The following is a 17,811-nucleotide window of genomic DNA, read 5'->3' as shown; positions in this document are numbered from 1 at the left end:
AAGGTAGCAGTGGCAGGTATTTGTCTACTGTGGGAACTACTGCAAGCAAGATTTTACAAAGTTAGCAAAAATGACACAACTTTATTAGGAATAAATGGAAAACAATGATTGCAACATAGTAAAAAATCCAAACACTTAGAAAATGATGACCTCGGATCTCTTAATTCTTAGTTAGAGAAGAGGTCTAGTTTCCATTATAGCCAGTTTACTGAAGATGTTGGTACCTTGTACTTTTGTGGCCTGTATGATATAAATTCTTGGCATCCTTGGGAACAAGTAACAAGTTTGGTGCCTGTGTTTCTTAGTTATTTCTTAGTTATTACTCCTTAATCCTATTTTTCCCCTTAAGAGTCCATTTCACACATTTAATTAAAGAATTTACTAATAATTCACATTGTGAATGACTTTTAAGAGGTACTTACACAGTTGTACATTCTCTCAGCTTAGGTTGTGGGACTTGTGGGTCATAGCAAAGAGCCATAGACAGAACTCATCTCATCAGACCTCTGGTTTTTTTTTTTATAGATAGGCTTACCAATTTGTCCAAAGTTGCACAACTGAGTCCATGCCAGAATTGGAATTCATATCTCAGTTCCCTGATTAAATGATACACTCTTTGCCCTGTGCCTTGCTTCCAATTGGATCGAAGATGGAAAAACATTTTAAAAGTATCTATTATGCCATTAAGCAGGCAAATGAATCTATATCTCTCAGTTGTGGTGAAAAATTATGTATAGAATAATTAGAAAAAAATTGTTGAAGACAAAACTGATGGACTTTATTATATGACAGTAGAATTTTTCATGAGAAAAACTATCCCAAATAAAATGAAAATTTTATGGTAAATGCAGATTTGAGTAGTTAATGTTCATTCCCTATTGGACAGAGTACATGAACAGATAAGGAGTAAACCTACTTTAAAGATCACTCAAAAAAATTGTGAAGATTCTAATAATCATGAACTGTAAAGAAAACAATTCCATACTTATAAATTTTGTCAAGAGTTAAAAAGCCATATGAAATTTTGTGTCATTGTCGTTGATTATTATTCCTTTTTATAGAAGAGGAAATGGTGCTGAGAGGGTAAGTAACTTGTTAATAAATGATCTGGCTAGTAAGTGCTGAGGCTATTTCCCTACATCATGTAAAGTAGATGATTGTGTCCTTTGATTGAGTGGTGGTTCTCCTATGAGTTTGAGGACTATAGCTTTGGGATGGTCTTTTGAAGAAAAAAAAGCGGAAACCTTGAAACAACCTTGGGTATCAAACTCAGAAAGAAAAAAGTACTGCTAAAGCTTATGTAAGTATCCCTGTGGCTTCAAATTAAAAATGTAATATTATCTTTTACTTTTAGTGTATTTTTTATTTTGTTAAATATTTCTCATTTACATTTTAAACTGGTTCAGGCCACCATTGGGAACATTATTCAGTAGTAAACCAAGTGTTTGTCATTTTGGGTTTTCTTTGGCTAGACAAATTGCAATGTATTACTGTTAATGAAATTGTCCCATTAAAAAATAGCAAATATGAGGAATATATAGAAATTTTAAACATTAAAAAATGATGTTGAGGGAAGAAAAAACACAGAAGAAAATAAATTTTCATTATTCCTATTTAAAAAGTAAAACACATTACAGAAATATATGAAAACCCAGCTGAGAGATTAGAAGGACACATAACAAATAGTTAATATTGTTGTTCAGTTGATTATTTGTGTCCAACTCTTCATGAGCCTATGGGGCAACTGTTCACGGGGTTTTCTTAGTCAAGATACGGGTTTGGTTAGCTATTTCCTTCTCCGGCGGTGGGGTGGGGGGGTCCAGTAGATCACTTTTGTCAGGCAGACAGAGATTTAAGTGCTTTTCCAGGTTACATAGCTAGGAAATATCTGAGGCTGGATGTGAACTCAGGTCTTCAGCAGCAGCAGCATTGACAGCTACTGTCTCTACTGAACCCACTAGCTACCTTTATTATATAACATTTTAATCTTGGTAAAATTCTCTACAAATATGATTTGATTTGATCCTTTAAACAGCTTTGGGATGAAGTTCCTTTTATTATCTTCATTTTAGGTGAGAAAAGTGAGGCAAAGATGGCTTAAATGACTTGCCCAGTGTTACACAGCTAGTAAGCACCTGGGGTAGGATTTGAACTCAAGTCTTCTGTTCTCTAAGTTCACTATATGCCATCTAGTTACAGAAGAGTGCTGTCATTTTTCAGTGGTGTACATATTATTGATATCTTTTGCTCAGCTTCTTACATATAGTCTGAGTCTCACTGTAGGATTTTGAATAAGTAGTTTATTTTTTTTTCTGTAGTTGGGATTTAGATGAGTATGGAGGAAGTGGGCAGGAAGATCAGTTGAATCCTTCTGCAGTATTGCCAAAGGATTTAGTGCTTCGAGGGACTGTCTGGGTCCACTTTGTAGTTAATTGGTGAGGACAACTGGTGTCTGAGCTACAGAGAGGTGACATGGATTTCCCAACGACCCAGGATCTGGTACTGCTGGGTCATCTTCCTTCCCATTTCTTCCAGCAAAGTGAGGCTTTGAGCTCTCTCTCTCTCTCTCTCTCTCCACCCTTTTCCCTGTATTTTTTCCAGGTGGTGCTCGTGATATGAGGCATTTTTATAGCACATTTGACTAAGTTTCCACTCAGAATTTTGGCAAAACTGAGATTGAATTGGGAGTCTCTGACTCCCAGCTCACTTTTTTTCTTGTTTAGTGTTATCCTGGTTATTCTGGTAGAAATGGGAATGAAAAAGAAGATAATTGTGTAATGAGATGCAGGACTGTTGAGGTTTCAAACCTGGGTTCCTAACAGGAGCAGGAAAGGCAAGTATGGAGGAAAGAAGATAATTTAGTTTTTATAAAAGGACACTTGAAAGGAAAGAGTTAATTCCCTACTGACTAAATTTTTCTTAACCCAGTCCTTATCTTTTTTTACCTCTGTTATCCTAATTTTCCATCTTCCCTTATGATTTATCTATAAGAAAGTTTCTGTGTAGGGTAGTCTCTTCTCTCTTTCACTTTTTCTTTAGCAGGTCATTTCTTTCACATTTCTCTAACTTAGAAGTTTATCTTGGTATATGGTGGCAGATGTTGAACTTTTTTTCTGCCAGAGTACTTTCTGGTCTTTCCAGTACTTTTTGTTGAATGCTATGTTCTTGCCCCAGAAATTTGTGTTTATCAAGTACTGGGTTATTGTGCTCCTTTGATTTTGTGTATTGTGATCCTAATTTGTTTCATTGATCAGCTTCTCTATTTCTTACCCAGTACCAATTGGTTGATTGATTACAATTTTGTTGTATTCAAATCTGGTACTACTAGGTCCCCTTCCTTCCCATTTTTTCCCCCACACCAGTTCCCTTGATTTTCTTGACTTTTATTCTTCCTGATGAGTTTCATTTATTTTTTTCTAGTGCTATTGGTATGTCATAAAATAAATAAATAAATTATTTTAGGCAGAATCATCATTTTTATTACATTGACTCATTACTTATGAGCAATTAATTTTTCTCTAGTTCTTTGAATTTGCCTTCATTTGTATGGTAGAATATTTTGTAATTGTTTTCATATAGTTCTTTTCTTACTGCTGGAATTTGTTGATAATATGCTCAAATGCTGATGATTTATGTGTATTTTATCTCTTCTAATTTTCCTGAAGTTAATTGTTTTGATTAATTTTTTGACCTTAATTCTCTAAGTAAACTATCATAGCATATATAAAATTATACAAAGTGATTTGGATCCTCATTTCCCATCCTTATTCCTTAATTTTTTTTTTGCAAGGCAGTGGGGTTAAGTGGCTTGCCCAAGGTTACACAACTAGGTAATTATTAAGTGTTTGAGGCTGGATTTGAACTCAGGTATTCCTGACTCCAGGGCCAGTGCTCTATCCATTGCACCACCTAGCTGCCCCTCTTATTCCTTAATTTTTGATTGATTCCTTAATTTTTTGTTTTATTTTTGTTGCTATAGATAGTATTTGCAGTACAATATTGAATAGTAACCATAAGGTCTTGGTTTTGTATTTCTTCTTCCTGTGGGAATTCATTGATGACTTGTCCATTTTCTTTTCTAAGATATGGTTAGTTAAGAATTCTAATTTTATTTTATTATTCTGAACAAGTGCACTTTTTTTGGAAATATTCATCAGTTTCATTTAGGTTGTCAGTTTTATTGTCATAAATGATTGAAATACATACTTCATTGCTGTTATTTCTTCATTGGTTGTGAATTCGTTTCATTTTGGGTATTGAGAATTTGATTATTTTTTCTTTTTGAAATTTGATTTTCTTTTAAAGAATGGTGTATCTTATATTATTAATTTAAAAAGGCTCAACTCGAGTTATTTATTTTTTTAAACTTGTTTTGTTCATTTCTCCATTGATTTTCAGAATTTCCATTTTGTTTTAAATTATGTATTTTAAAGTTGTTGTTTCTCTAGGTTTTTTTTTTGTATATTCAATTTGTTGATCTGCTTTTTCTCTTTTTTAATTGATGAAAAGGGTAGCTTTATATCTCTTAAATGTTAAATAATACTTTTGGCATCCCACAGTATGTTGTCTCATTGCTGTCTTTTTTTTTTTTTTTTTTTTTTTTTTAGGTTTTTGCAGGCAATAGGGTTAAGTGGCTTGCTCAAGGCCACACAGCTAGGTAATTATTAAGTGTCTGAGGCCGGATTTGAACCCAGGTACTTCTGACTCCAGGGCTGGTGCTCTATCCACTGCTACCTAGCTGCCCCTATTGTTGTCTATCTTTAATGAAATTATTGTTTTTATGATTTATCTTTGACCCACTCATTCTTTAGGTTTTTGCAAGGCAAATGGCATTAAGTGGCTTGCCCAAGGCCACACAGCTAGGTAATGATTAAGTGTTTCAGTCCGGATTTGAACCCAGGTACTTCTGACTCCAGGGCCGGTGCTTTATCCACTGCCCCACCTAGCCGCTCCTGACCCACTCATTCTTGAGATTGTTATTTACTTTCCAGTTTTTAAACTATTTGCTTCAAATGCCTTTTATTGAATGTAATTTTTATTGCACTATTGTTGGTAAAAGTTGCATTTAATATTTTTTTTCTGTATTTGTTTATGAAGTTCCAAATACTTTTTTTTTTGAAAATTTCATGCACAGTTAAGAGATAGGTAAATTCTGTTGTTAGTCTATATCCTCCAGAGATCCCTCATTTCTAACTTTTCTAAAATTCTGTTTATCTCCTTAATATCTTTATTTTTTGTTAGTGTATGAGGGGTGTATTGCAACCCCACATTATTGTAGTTTGGATTGTCTATTTTCTCCTTAACTCATTTAATTTTTCTTCTAAGATTTTGGGTGCTATGATACTTAGTAAAAATGTTTAGAATTGATATTATTTCATTGTTTATGTGCCTTTTATCAAAATTTTTTTGTTTATCTCTTAATTTGATCTATTTTTGCTTTTACTGTATCTATGATATGATGGCTACTTTTGATTTTTTTATTTCTGCTGAAGCATATTTGATTCTTTTTCAGCATTTTATTTTAACTCGATGTGCATCTTTCTGTTTCATATGTTGTTTTTTTGCAAACATATATTGTTTGATTCTGGTTTCTATTCTCTTCTGCTATTCCTGTCTGTTTTATAAGTGAGTTCATCCCTTTCACCTTCATAGTTTTATTATTGCTAATTGTGTATTCCTTTCATTCTTTTATACTTTTCATTGCCTTTTTGCCCCTTGAATTCTTTTCAAGAGTCAGTTTTACTTTGGATGAAATGACCCCTTTTAATCTGTCCTCCCTTTTATCCAGAGCCTATTCTTTAATCCTTTTTTTCTCTTATTTTCCTGTTGAGTAAGATTTATTTCTGTACCCTACTGGGTAAATATAACCCTCTGTCTCTAATCAGTTCAGATTAGAGTGAAGTTCAGGTGTTGCCCACTGCCCTCTAGTTCTCTTTCATATATAAACTTCTTGTGTACACCATTTAGGTTAGATATTTTTTTCCCATTTTTCTTCTCTTTACCCCTGTTTCCTAATGCATTATTTATCATTCTTTGGAAATTATTTAAATATAACAATCACACAGGTGTTCTGTCTATTTAGACTCACCTCTTGTGATGATAAAATTCTGAAGGGTTACATGTATCATTTTTTTTGTCCTTCATATTTGGAGGCCACAACATCAGGGAGGTGAGGCCCTGACAAGCACATGAATTGGAGTTGTGTGAGAGGGGCTGTGCCAAGTCACCAGCCTTTCTTTCTCCTCCAGAGTCATCTGGGGTCCAGGGGCCAGAGGTGGATCAGGACGACTGGAGATGGCCCTTGATGGGAGGCAATCCAGGGTTAAGTGACTTGCCTAAGGTCACACAGCTAGTAAGTGGTAAGTGTCTGAGGCCAGATTTGAATCTAGGACTGATGCTCTATCTATCCATTGTACCACCTAGCTGCCTATAACATGTATTGTCTCCCTATATAAGAATATAAATAGTTCACCTTAGTTTTAGTCTATTATGATTTTTTCACACGTTTGCCTGATCTTTGCATCAGGAATCCATGGAAGTCCTCAATTTTTTTCCCCACAGAAGTATACTGAATTTTGGTAGGAAGATCATTTTTCATTCTAAATTTAGATCCTTTACATTCTGGAATATCTTATTAATTAATTAATATTTTTAATAGTTTTTAATATTTAATATTTTAAATTTTAATTCTTAATTTTAATATTAATTAATTAAATTAATTAATATCTAAACTTTCCATTTCTTTTTAGTTGTGGCTGCTAAATCTTGTGTGATTTTGACTATGTCTCTTTGGTTTTTGAATTCTTTCTGACTTTTTACAGCATTTTCTCCTCTTTCTTAATTTGGTAGCTCTGGATTTTGGATACATTTCTGGGAGTTTTCATTTTTGTTTATTTTATTCCCCCCCCCAAAGTGACTGCTTTCTTCCTTTAGTTTCTACTTTGCCTTCTTTTTCTCAGGATAAAATTAATCTTTCTCCTAGATCTGTTTTCCTGGTCATTCTATCTATGAGTTATTTGACATTTTCTTCTATTTTTCTAGACTTTTGACTTTGTTATATTACTTATTGCCATTTCTACTTAGAGGTAGTTCAGGAGACCTTTGGGATCTCTTTCTGCTCTGGTATTTCCTCCTGTGTGTCCTTTCTTGCCTCTTCTTTCTATCTTTGGTCACTGGAATTCTCTCTGCTGCCTCTTGGCTTTTCTGATCAGAATTTGGGATAGAATATTTTCTAGATCATTGTTGATTAACAGTTATGTGGAGCTAACCACTCCTCCTTCTCTCTTGACATCCCCAGCTCATTCTTACTTTAAATACGTGATTTGATAACCAGCTCAAAACTTTAGTCTTCCTTGTTTTTACTCTTTCTTATTTCCATACAAGTAGTTTGTCATCATGTTCTGCCTGTCTTCTTCCATTTTATCCTGCAACTAGGAGGATGGGGATTTTCATAAAATAAAGCACTGTTAATGTTACTTCCTGTATTTAAAATAGATTCACATTACTGATCTCTTAAAGTAAAAGTTTTATAGTCCAGCACTTTCCATGGTTTGGTTCCAGCCTTCTTTTCCAAATTCATTTCCTATTTCTTCCCAGCATACAGTATCTGCTTTAGCCAGATTACTTCTTGTCTCTAAATATTTCACAATTTTGCACATGTCATTTTCATTGCTCAAAACATCCCTTTCTTTGACCTCCTAATCTCTTCCTATTGAAATCTAAATTTAATTATACCCTTAGATTCTGTCCTGGACCCTCTTACCCTTTCTTTTTTTACTCTTGGTGATTTCAATAGTTGCCTTTTATAGCTCTTCATAATCCGGCTCCCTCTTACATTTCCAGTCTTTTTGCACCTTACTTTACCCTCTATTGACTTGGTGATCTAGTAATACTATGTTGACTGAAATCTGAAATAACAGAAAGCACAGGTTTGAGCATATCAGTTTATGAGGCAGTATATGCCAAGGGCTGGTCGTCTTCCTCAGTTTGGCTCTTGTCCCCAAATATAGGGGGATTTTTGAACATTAAAAGAAAACAACAGCATATAAACAAGAATTTGAGATTAGATAATTTTTTTCTAATTGTGGAGGAAATATTAGGGGCTTTCCAAGTTGGGAGAGGAGTATGAGTAAGTTTCAAGAGTTGGGAGGAGGGGAGAGAGCAACAAGGTACAATTCTCTGAAATCAGAAAAGAGGTCCCTACTCCCACAAGTGTCCTTATCCAATCAAAGGAAAAGGAATTAGTAACTGATTCATCAATACAGAGCTATTTTTCAGATAAGACACATGAGTTGCTTTGGATATATAAATGTGAAAAGACTCCATGTGTTTATCTTTGGATCTGACTGGGTTTCTGGTCGGTAAAACCTAGGTTCTCAGTTAAGTGATTCTAAATGAAGGTAGAGGTAGTCCAGGGCAAGGGTTAAGCGATGCAATCAATGTTTCTCAAGATTCCCCTAATTATTTTCTCAGAAGACAGAAATTGGACCCACAATTGAATAGAAGGGGAACTCCAGAATTGAGCCACATGTCATTCATTCCATTCCCACAATTCCTCAAGCCAGAAGCTCTGTTTCTAGAATAGCAATTTTCTTTTTTATTATCTGACTTCCTAGACCTTCTTGATTCTTCCCCCCAATTATTTCCAGTTTATCCTGTTTGTGTAATTTGTGCATAGTTGCTAATCCCCACTTTTAGTCTGTGAACTCCTTGAGAGTAGGTTCTAAATTGGATTTTTGGAATGTCCTACACTAGCTGATGCTTATTAAAATGCTTGTTGCTTCCTGTGAAACTTGAGGTCAAAGCCCACATTCTAAAGGAGGCCATTTCCTTCTCATCCCCCCCCCCCCCATCTGATGGTACTTTTCTTGTAAAGCTTACTTGAAATGTTCTATTTAATTATCTTGTAAGGACTGAACTATATGCCCCTTTCACAGCCAGTCTGATTTTAAACTTCTTGTGGGCATGGATAGTGCTGAGCACACAATGCCCTAAGAGATATTTGAGGCCTGAGATTGAAATTAGGCCTTGAGCCTTGAGATCCTACCTTAGATGCCAGATCCTAATGAAAAAGTATGATTCACATTGTTTTAACTCTTTAACGTTTTCACAAAACTTTCTTCTGAATACTCCAGTAAGAAAGGGAGCATTTATGTCCTTCAGACTTTTATGATGAACATTTAATCAATTCTGTCGTCTGAGAGGAGCTGGAGGTACAGGGAAATTTTGCTTCAGAATACCCTCAACCCTCCTTTTGTCTGTCTTGGTGCTTTAATTAGCTGGTGTTCTGTTTCTAAGGAAAGATCATTTCAATTCACATTGAAAGATTTATTATTATGAAGAGGGGCAAATCTAAGTTTAAAGGATGAATAGGATTAGGAGGGTTTAGTTTGAGAGTGCATTGACTGTGAGATGAGTAATGGGATTGTGGGAAGGGGGATAACCTTTTGATGTTGATGTCATCCAGTTTGACTTTGGCATTTTTATGACAGAGAATTTTTCCAAAGATACATCCTGGTTTGCAAAGACTATTACATCTCACCTTGTGTGGCATTTTTTGTGTTTAGTGAAACATCAGATCACTTCAGGAAGGCAGTTTCTGCCAATTCTTTCAAGCTGTCATCGGATGCCATCACTCAAATAACTACTGAGAGTTCAGAAAAGACCACACTTTCATCAGAGATTTTTATTAATTCCCAGGCTCACAACATCATTAACAAGCCACCTCATTGCCCAACTGGTAAGAAAACTTTTATTATGTGTGCTCATTTACATGTGAAATCTGTTTGTACATATGTATATATATATGTGTATATATATATATATATATATATATATATATATATAATTAGCAAGAAACTATTAGACTTTTTTTGAGTCATCCTGTAGATTAGTGATGACCCAAATAAGAGAATTTTTAAGTTTATCTTTTCATTTTTATGGCTTTTAAAAGTTAAGAATAATAGGATCTAGTGTGCTTTTTTGAATCTTAATGTTTTTTAACATTTAGAGGATGTGATTTATTCATTGTCTCAGTGTTTGTCATCCTTTAGCATCAGGTTACAGATTACAGGATTTGTGATGATCTCGTATTAAACAGTTTATCAATCATTCTAAATGTTTTGACTCTCAGTGATTTATTTCAGTTCAGTTTGACAAACATTTATTTAATTCCTACTTGGTACAGCACTGCGCTAGGGATAGAAAGACAAAAAATCCAAACCTTTGTATCCTGCAGGAACTCACATTGTTAGGAATATAATGTGTACAGAAGGAAATCAAGAGGAATTTCAAGAGGGAACAAATGCTCAGGACTTCTTGCCTCTCAGTTATCTTTAGAGTGAGGGCATGGTCTCCTTCCATACACTGGGCTTCCCTCCATCCCCTGGTTGACTCTTAGTAATTTTTAGGCTCTAGAGATTGTGTAGCATCAGCGGGAACATCTTGTTTCTGCTGGTGTAGCATCTTGTGAATTGTTGAAAGTATTGAGCCACTTTTCCAGATGCCATCCTCCTGCTCTTTTTCTCCTTTTCAGTCTATCTTGATTCCTTGTCTATTAAAGAATTTATTTGTCAGTGACTTTAGAGCTGTGTGTTGCCTGTACTTGAATCATTGTGAATGTGGCAGGGACATGTGCACTGGTGTACCCTAGGTGTCTGTGCTTGACCCAGGACCATTGAGCATTCTTATCCATGACTTGGATTAGGGCATAGATGGCATGCTCTTCCAGTTGGCAGAGAGTGAAATCATAGAGAGAAGTTGTCATTATCCAGAGAGATCTTGAGAGGCTAGAGTCCCCAAAAATCAGCTTCACAGTTTGCCATTTGGAGCAGGCATGGTTAAGAAGGAGAAACAAATTTGAAGAAAATCAAGGGGTTTCTTTCAATGAGTGCAGGGTCAGACTGGGGGAGCTATGTGGTGTGGAAACCCAAGAAGCTAATGGCTCCTTGGGCTACATAAAGGTTTGATTGCCAGGAGAAGGTGGAAAAGGGACAGAAATATTGAGATTGTAAGGACTTAAGTTTATGTAGAAACATATAACTTAGATCAGTGAACATGGAGATGCAAATCTAAGAAATGATTTGAGGGGAGGCTAGGTGGCATAGTGGATAAAGCACTGGCCCTGGAGTCAGGAGTACCTGGGTTCAAATCCGGTCTCAGACACTTAATAATTACCTAGCTGTGTGACCTTGGGCAAGCCACTTAACCCCGTTTGCCTTGCAAAAACCTAAAAAAAAAAAAAAAAAAAAAAGAAATGATTTGTTCAATTTATGTAGGTTAGGAAGTTGAGACTAGAAATGGCCACAAATTAAGAAGAATTTAAATACAAGGAACCACCCTTTATTCTCAGGAGGCTTAATGAAGCCAGGTGATTGTAAGACTATAAAACATATGTAGCTCTTCTGGCATGGTTGGAGAATTTTATTATAAAAAAAAGATAGCTTAATAAATTCCCTTCCTCCCTGTCCCCTTCCCTGTCTACTTCCATCTTTTTATCCTCCCCCCCCCCCCATTTTTCAGGGTAAAGTCTACTTCAGAGTGAGAGAAAGCTTAGTTTTACTGTAAAACAAATGATTATTTTAGAGTGTACAAAATTATTCACATATATTTTTGAAGCCTTTTTCATAGAACTGATAAGCTTTTATAACTTGCCAAGGTTGAAATTCAGATGACATGGCAGGTTTTCACAGTTCTTCACAATTGCTGATACTTTTCAGTGACTTTTTTCTAATTTCTCAAATACCAAATAAATGCCATTGTTATTTTTTAAGAAAAACAAAACTATACCCCCTTGAATACTTAAAAATCTTTAACCAGAAAGTCACTATCTTACAGGCAAAAGTCTCTAACAAATGATAGTTCAAATTCATAATTCAGCATTTTCATTTGAATTTATCATTTACATTAAAGGAGAATCTAAACCTAATATTACAAATACATTATGCTGTAGTTTCATTCCACAAATGAACAGTGCACTTATCCAGTAGTTTAACAAAAATCACAATGTAAGAATTCTAAACAGAAAACTTGAGCAGAGCCAAGATAGCATGTAAAGCTAGCGTGTTCCTGGAGCTTTTCCCTACACAATATTAAATGAAGCCTCTACACAGACATTAAAACTACAGATCCCACTAAAAAAAGAAAAGATTGAAACAAGTTTTCAACAGTAGACATCCTGGAGGATCTTCAGTGAAGGAAGGGTCTCTTTAAGGGAAAAGGGTAAATAAAGCCCAACTAGGCAGGAGAGCAGGAAAGCTTATGGAGGCGTTTAGCCACAGCTCAGGTCCTGGCAGTTTGACAACAGCACAGGTCCCGACAACTAAGTCTGAATCTTGGGAACACTGGTTAAAAGACAGGACTGGGTTGGAAACAACTACTGCATATGCAGACCTGGATGTAAAGGAGGAAATAAACCTCTGCATAGGCAACACCTGGGCTGCATAGGCAACATCTTGGTCAGTAATAAGCCAGCCCCCTACAGACACAGCTCAGTTCTATTCTCCTTATAGCCTAGCAGCAGAGCTCAATCAAAATGAACAAAAAAACTAAAAGAGCGATAACCATAGAAAGCATAGATAGAGAAGATAAAAATGCCATCTCAGAGAAAATAGTGACAAATTACCTACTTTGAGATGGGCAATCTAAAAAAGGAGTCTATGAATTGGACTGAAATACAAAACCTCATAGAAGAGCTTTAAAAAGAATTTAAAGAAGAACAGAAAGAAAAAAATGGAAAAAAGAAATGAGAACTATGCAAGAAAATTATGAAAAACTGATCAAAGAATCAATTCCTTTAAAATTAAAAATAACCAACTGGAAAAAGAATGTAACACAGACTCAATGTGATCAATTGGAAGGGGAATGCAGCTCAGTAAAAAGTAACATTAACCAACCAGAAAAGGAAACAAAAGCTAACCAAAGAAAACCCCAAAAGTTAGAATTGGAAAAAAGAAACTAATGAATCTCTGAAATACCCAGGATTATATCAAACAAAATCAAAAGACTGAAAAAGTACCTTTTAGGTAAAACAAACAACTCAGAAAATGGATTCAGGAGAGATAATTTATGTATTTTTGTTTTATCAGAAAGCCTAGATTTAAAAAAGAACTTGGAAAATATCTTTCAGGAAATTTTCAGGAAAAACTGTCCCAACATACTAGATCAAAAAAACAAAATGTCCTTGAAGGGACCCACAAAACACCTCCAGAAAGAAACCCTAGGCTAAAATCCCCAGGGATTCTTATGGCCAGATTCCAAAATTGTCAAATAAAGAAGAAAATGCTGTAAGCAGCCAAAAGGAAGCAATTTAAATGCAAAGGAAGCACAGTCAGAATTACACAAGACTTATCAGCTTCAACATTAAAGGATGGGAGAACCTGGAATAAGTTATTTTGGAAGGCAAAGAACCTTCAATTGCAACAATTTACTATCTTGAAATATTCAGCATATTCTTTGGGGGGAAAAGATAAATGTTCACTGAATTAGAGGATTTAACAAATTTTCAGACAAAAAGACCAGAATTGAACAGAATTTGATCTTTAAATACAAGACTCATGAGATACATAAAAAGGTAAATGTAAAGGGGGGGGGAATCAAATGTTAGTCAAGAACATTGCACTGTATATATCTCTACAAGATAATACTTACAGCTCTTGAGAATTGTATTTCTCTTAGGATAGTTTAAAGGGACGAATATAGTTGAAGAGATCGAAGAAGACTAAAATGACACCACTATGTTTGAGACAAATTACCATGCCTTCGACTGTGGCTGATTCTACCAATATGCTTGGAATGCTCTTGTCTTGGTAGTCAGGCACAAATAGTGAACACCTGGAATGCTTATTCTAAACTTATGTATCTTAGATTTCCTTTGAGCTACTTTAATTCTAACTTGCTCTTAGAGCTCAACACTTTCTGATGAGGGCATCCTATCTCCTCTCACACCTTACAATCAATTGTTAGGTTCTTAAGAGAGACCTTCAGGGTGTTCAGGTACTTAGAATACATAATTAAATTAGAAGTGACTTTCCTTTACTAGATACCTAGAGAGTTTGTGATGTTTGTCCTTCATTCTTTTTTTTTTTTTTTTTTTTTTTAGGTTTTTGCAAGGCAAATGGGGTTAAGTGGCTTGCCCAAGGCCACACAGCTAGGTAATTATTAAGTGTCCGAGACCAGATTTGAACCCAGGTACTACTGACTCCAAGGCCAGTGCTTTATCCACTGTGCCACCTAGCCGCCCCTTGTCCTTCATTCTTGAAGAAGACTGTGACATCAGAAATTGATGCCATGACAAGAACATGAGTTGGATTTGAATGAGGGACTGCTGTAGGTCACCCGCCTCACTTTCTCCTCCAGAGCCATCTGGATCCAGTGGCAAGATATGAATCAAGATGACTAGAAATGGCCCTGGATGTGAGGCTATCAGTATAAGTGACTTGCCCAAGGTCACACAGACTGGATTTAAATCAGGTCCTCCTGACTCCAGAGCCAGTGCTCTATTTACTGCACCACCTAGATGCCCTCTAGAGATTTGTAGTATAATGGGGCAAGTACTTACAAGGATTAGGCATTAAAGAGATTAAGAAGAGATCTTTCCTTAATTAGTACTTTAATTTAGTACCATGCTTTGGGTACTAAAGGGACAGTGGGAGAGGGTATACCCAATATTTTGGTTGAGGAGGACTGTAGGGCTAAGATTGAAGATAAGGGCAACTAGGTGGCACAGTGGATAGAGCATTGTCCCCGGAGTCAGAAGTACTTGAGTTCAAATCTCAGGTCTCAGACACTTAATAATTACCTAGCTGTGTGGCCTTGGGCAAGCCACTTAACACAATTGCCTTGCAAAAAAACAAAAACAAGATTGAAGTACTATAGAAATGAAGGAAGAAAGTATTCTTAGAGTGACTGGACATGAAAACTTTTTTTTTTTTGTGAATAAACAACACCAGGGAAAAGGCACAAAGGCCCATTATAGTAGAGAGCATGTGAACACTGAGTAAATCCTACTCAATAGATTTGGCCCAGAGAGGGAACAAAATACTTTCCCAATTGAGTTTAAAAATCTTATCTTACTGTACAGGGAAGTAGGAAGAAAAAGGTAAAGAAAAGGGAAGAAGGAACTGAAGGGGAAGGCAAAGGTAAAAGAGAGTAAATTTAGAGTGAAAATTCAGAAGAAAACTTACAGAGGAAAGGGAGAAAAACACAGGTGAGGAAGAATAAGGAAAGGAAAGAATGGAGATAGAAAAGAATGTGCCTTTTCTCTGCAGTACATGGCAAATTGACCAGATATTAAGCTATATAAAAATCAATGCAGAAAAGCAGAAATAATAAATGCATGCTTTTCAGATCATGATGTAATAAAAATTACATGTCAAAGAGCCATGGAAAGAGAAACTAAAAATTAATTGGAAACTAAATAGCTTAATCAAACAACAAATCATAGAAATAATCATTTCATCCAAGAAAATAACATACCAAAATTTATGGAATGCAGCCAAAGCATTTTTAGGAGAAATTTTATATCTCCAAAAGTTTATATGAATAAAATAGAAAAAGATGAGATCGATGAATTGGATGTGCCACCAAAAAAGTTAGAAAAAGAACAAATTAAAAATCCCCAATTAAATATCATATTAGAAATTCTGAAAATCAAAGGAGAAATTGATAAAATTGCAAACAAGAAAACCATTGATCTAATAAATAAAACTAAGACTTGGTTTTATGAAAAAAGTCCAATAAAATAGACATTTGGTTAATCTGATTTAAAAAAAAAAGAAAGAATATCAAATAACCTGTATCAAAAACAAAAAAAAAGTGAACTCACCACCAATAAGGAGGAAATTAAAGACATAATTTGGAGTTGTTTTGCCCTACTGAATGCCAGTAAATTCGATAACCTAAGTAAAATGGATGAATATTTCCAAAACTACAAACTACCCGGATTTACAACAGAGGAAATAAAATACTTAAATAACCCCATATCAGAAAAATAAATGTTAGAAACTATCAATAAACAACCTGAGAAAAAAGTCTCCAGGTCCAGATGGATTTACAGGTGAATTCTACCAGACATTTAAGGAACAATTAATTCCATTTGTACATAAACTATTTGAATAAATAGGAGGAGTTCTGCCAAATATCTTTTATGGATACCAATATGATGTTGATTTTTGTACCAGAAAGAGTCAAAGCAGAAAATTTTAGTCCAACCTCCCTAATGAAACATTGAAGCAAAAATTTTAAATAAAATTTTAGCAAAGAGATTATACCAAGTTAATTCTAGGTTAATACGCCATGATTAGGTAGGATTTATACCAGGTAGTCAGGGATGGTTCAATATTAGGAAAATACTCAACATAATTGTATATATTAATAACAAAACCAAGAAAAATCATGATTATCTCTATAGATATTGAAAAAACCTTTGACAAAAACCAATATCCATTCCTATTAAAAACACTATAGTATAAATTAAATTAATAAATTGAAAATAAAATGACTTTAATTAGTATTTATCTAAAATCTTCACCAAACATTATATGTAATGTGGATAAACTTGAAGCATTTCCCATAAGATCAGGGGTGAAACAAGGATGCTCATTATCATCATTACCTTTCCATGTAGTATTAGAAATATTAGCTTTAGCAGTAAGAGAAGAAAGAAAAATTGAAGGAATTAGAATAAGCATTGAGAAAGCAAAACTCTCACTCTTTGCAGATGATATGATGGTATACTTAGAGAATCCGAGAAAATCATGTAGAAAACTACTTGAAACAATTAACAAGTTCAGCAAAATACTAGGATATAAAAAAAACTCACATTAATCATCAACTTTTCTATATATGAGCAACAAAGCCCAAGAGGAAGAGATGGAAAGAGAAATTCCATTTATAGTAACTATACAATATAAAATGCTTGGAGAACTACCTTCCAAGACAAACCCATAAACCATATGAACAATTAAAAAACACTTTTCATTCAAATAAAGTTAGATCTAAACATTTGGAAAAATAAAAATTACGCTTGGTTATATAATAATATGATTAAATTACTGTTTAAGTGCCATACCTATCAAACTACCAAATACTATTTTTTTTGATCTGCAAAATAGTTAAAATTCATCTAAAGCAGCAAAAGCTCGAGAATATCAAGGGAACTGATGAAAAAAAATGGAAAGGAAGGTGACCTTGCTGTACCAGTTCTAAAGCTATACTCTAAGGATGCGGTCATCAAAACTGCCTGTTACTGGTTAAGAAATAGAGTAATGGACCAGTGGATTAGGAGAGGTTCAAAAGAAACAGTGGTAAATGACTATAGTAATCTATTGTTTGACAAACTCAAAGACTCCATCTTCTGGATAAGGACTCACTATTCGACAAAAATTGTTAGAAAAACTGCAAAATAGTATGGCACAAATTAGGCATAGACCCATTTCTTATACTCTATATCAAAATAAAGTCCAAGTAGTGTAGACATAAAGGATGGTAACCATAGATCAGTTAGCAGATGAACAAATACTCTTATCTGTTGATCTATGGAAAAGGGAGGAATTTATGACCAAACAAGGAATAAAGGGTACATTATAAATTGTAAAATGAATGATTTTGACTAAATTAAAAAGGTTTTGTACTAATAAAACCAATGCTGCCATGATTAGAAGGAAAACAGAAAGCCAGGAAACAATTTTCACAGCTAGAAGGTGTGATAAACGTCTTATTTCTAAAATATGTACAGAGTTGAGTCATGGTTTTAAGGTTTCAAATCATTCTCCAGTTGATAAATGATTAAAGGATAAGAATAGGCAAATTTCA

The 17,811-nt window shown here is 34.7% G+C and overlaps 1 protein-coding gene across 1 annotated transcript in view; it reads left to right on the top strand.

Moving 5' to 3' along the window:
* Nucleotides 1-17,811, top strand: part of ALMS1 (ALMS1 centrosome and basal body associated protein) — a 114,678-nt gene that overhangs the window by 59,154 nt on the left and 37,713 nt on the right. Inside the window, exon 9 of the mRNA XM_074195575.1 lies at nt 9,567-9,739. Coding sequence (XP_074051676.1) covers nt 9,567-9,739 — 173 coding nt within the window. The remainder of the gene's footprint in view (nt 1-9,566; nt 9,740-17,811) is intronic.

The sequence above is a fragment of the Macrotis lagotis genome, chromosome 1 (assembly GCF_037893015.1).
Source record: "Macrotis lagotis isolate mMagLag1 chromosome 1, bilby.v1.9.chrom.fasta, whole genome shotgun sequence".
Lineage (NCBI taxonomy): Eukaryota > Metazoa > Chordata > Mammalia > Peramelemorphia > Peramelidae > Macrotis > Macrotis lagotis.
The sequence above is the reverse complement of the archived record's forward strand: the minus strand, read 5'-3'. Positions and strand labels throughout refer to the sequence as shown.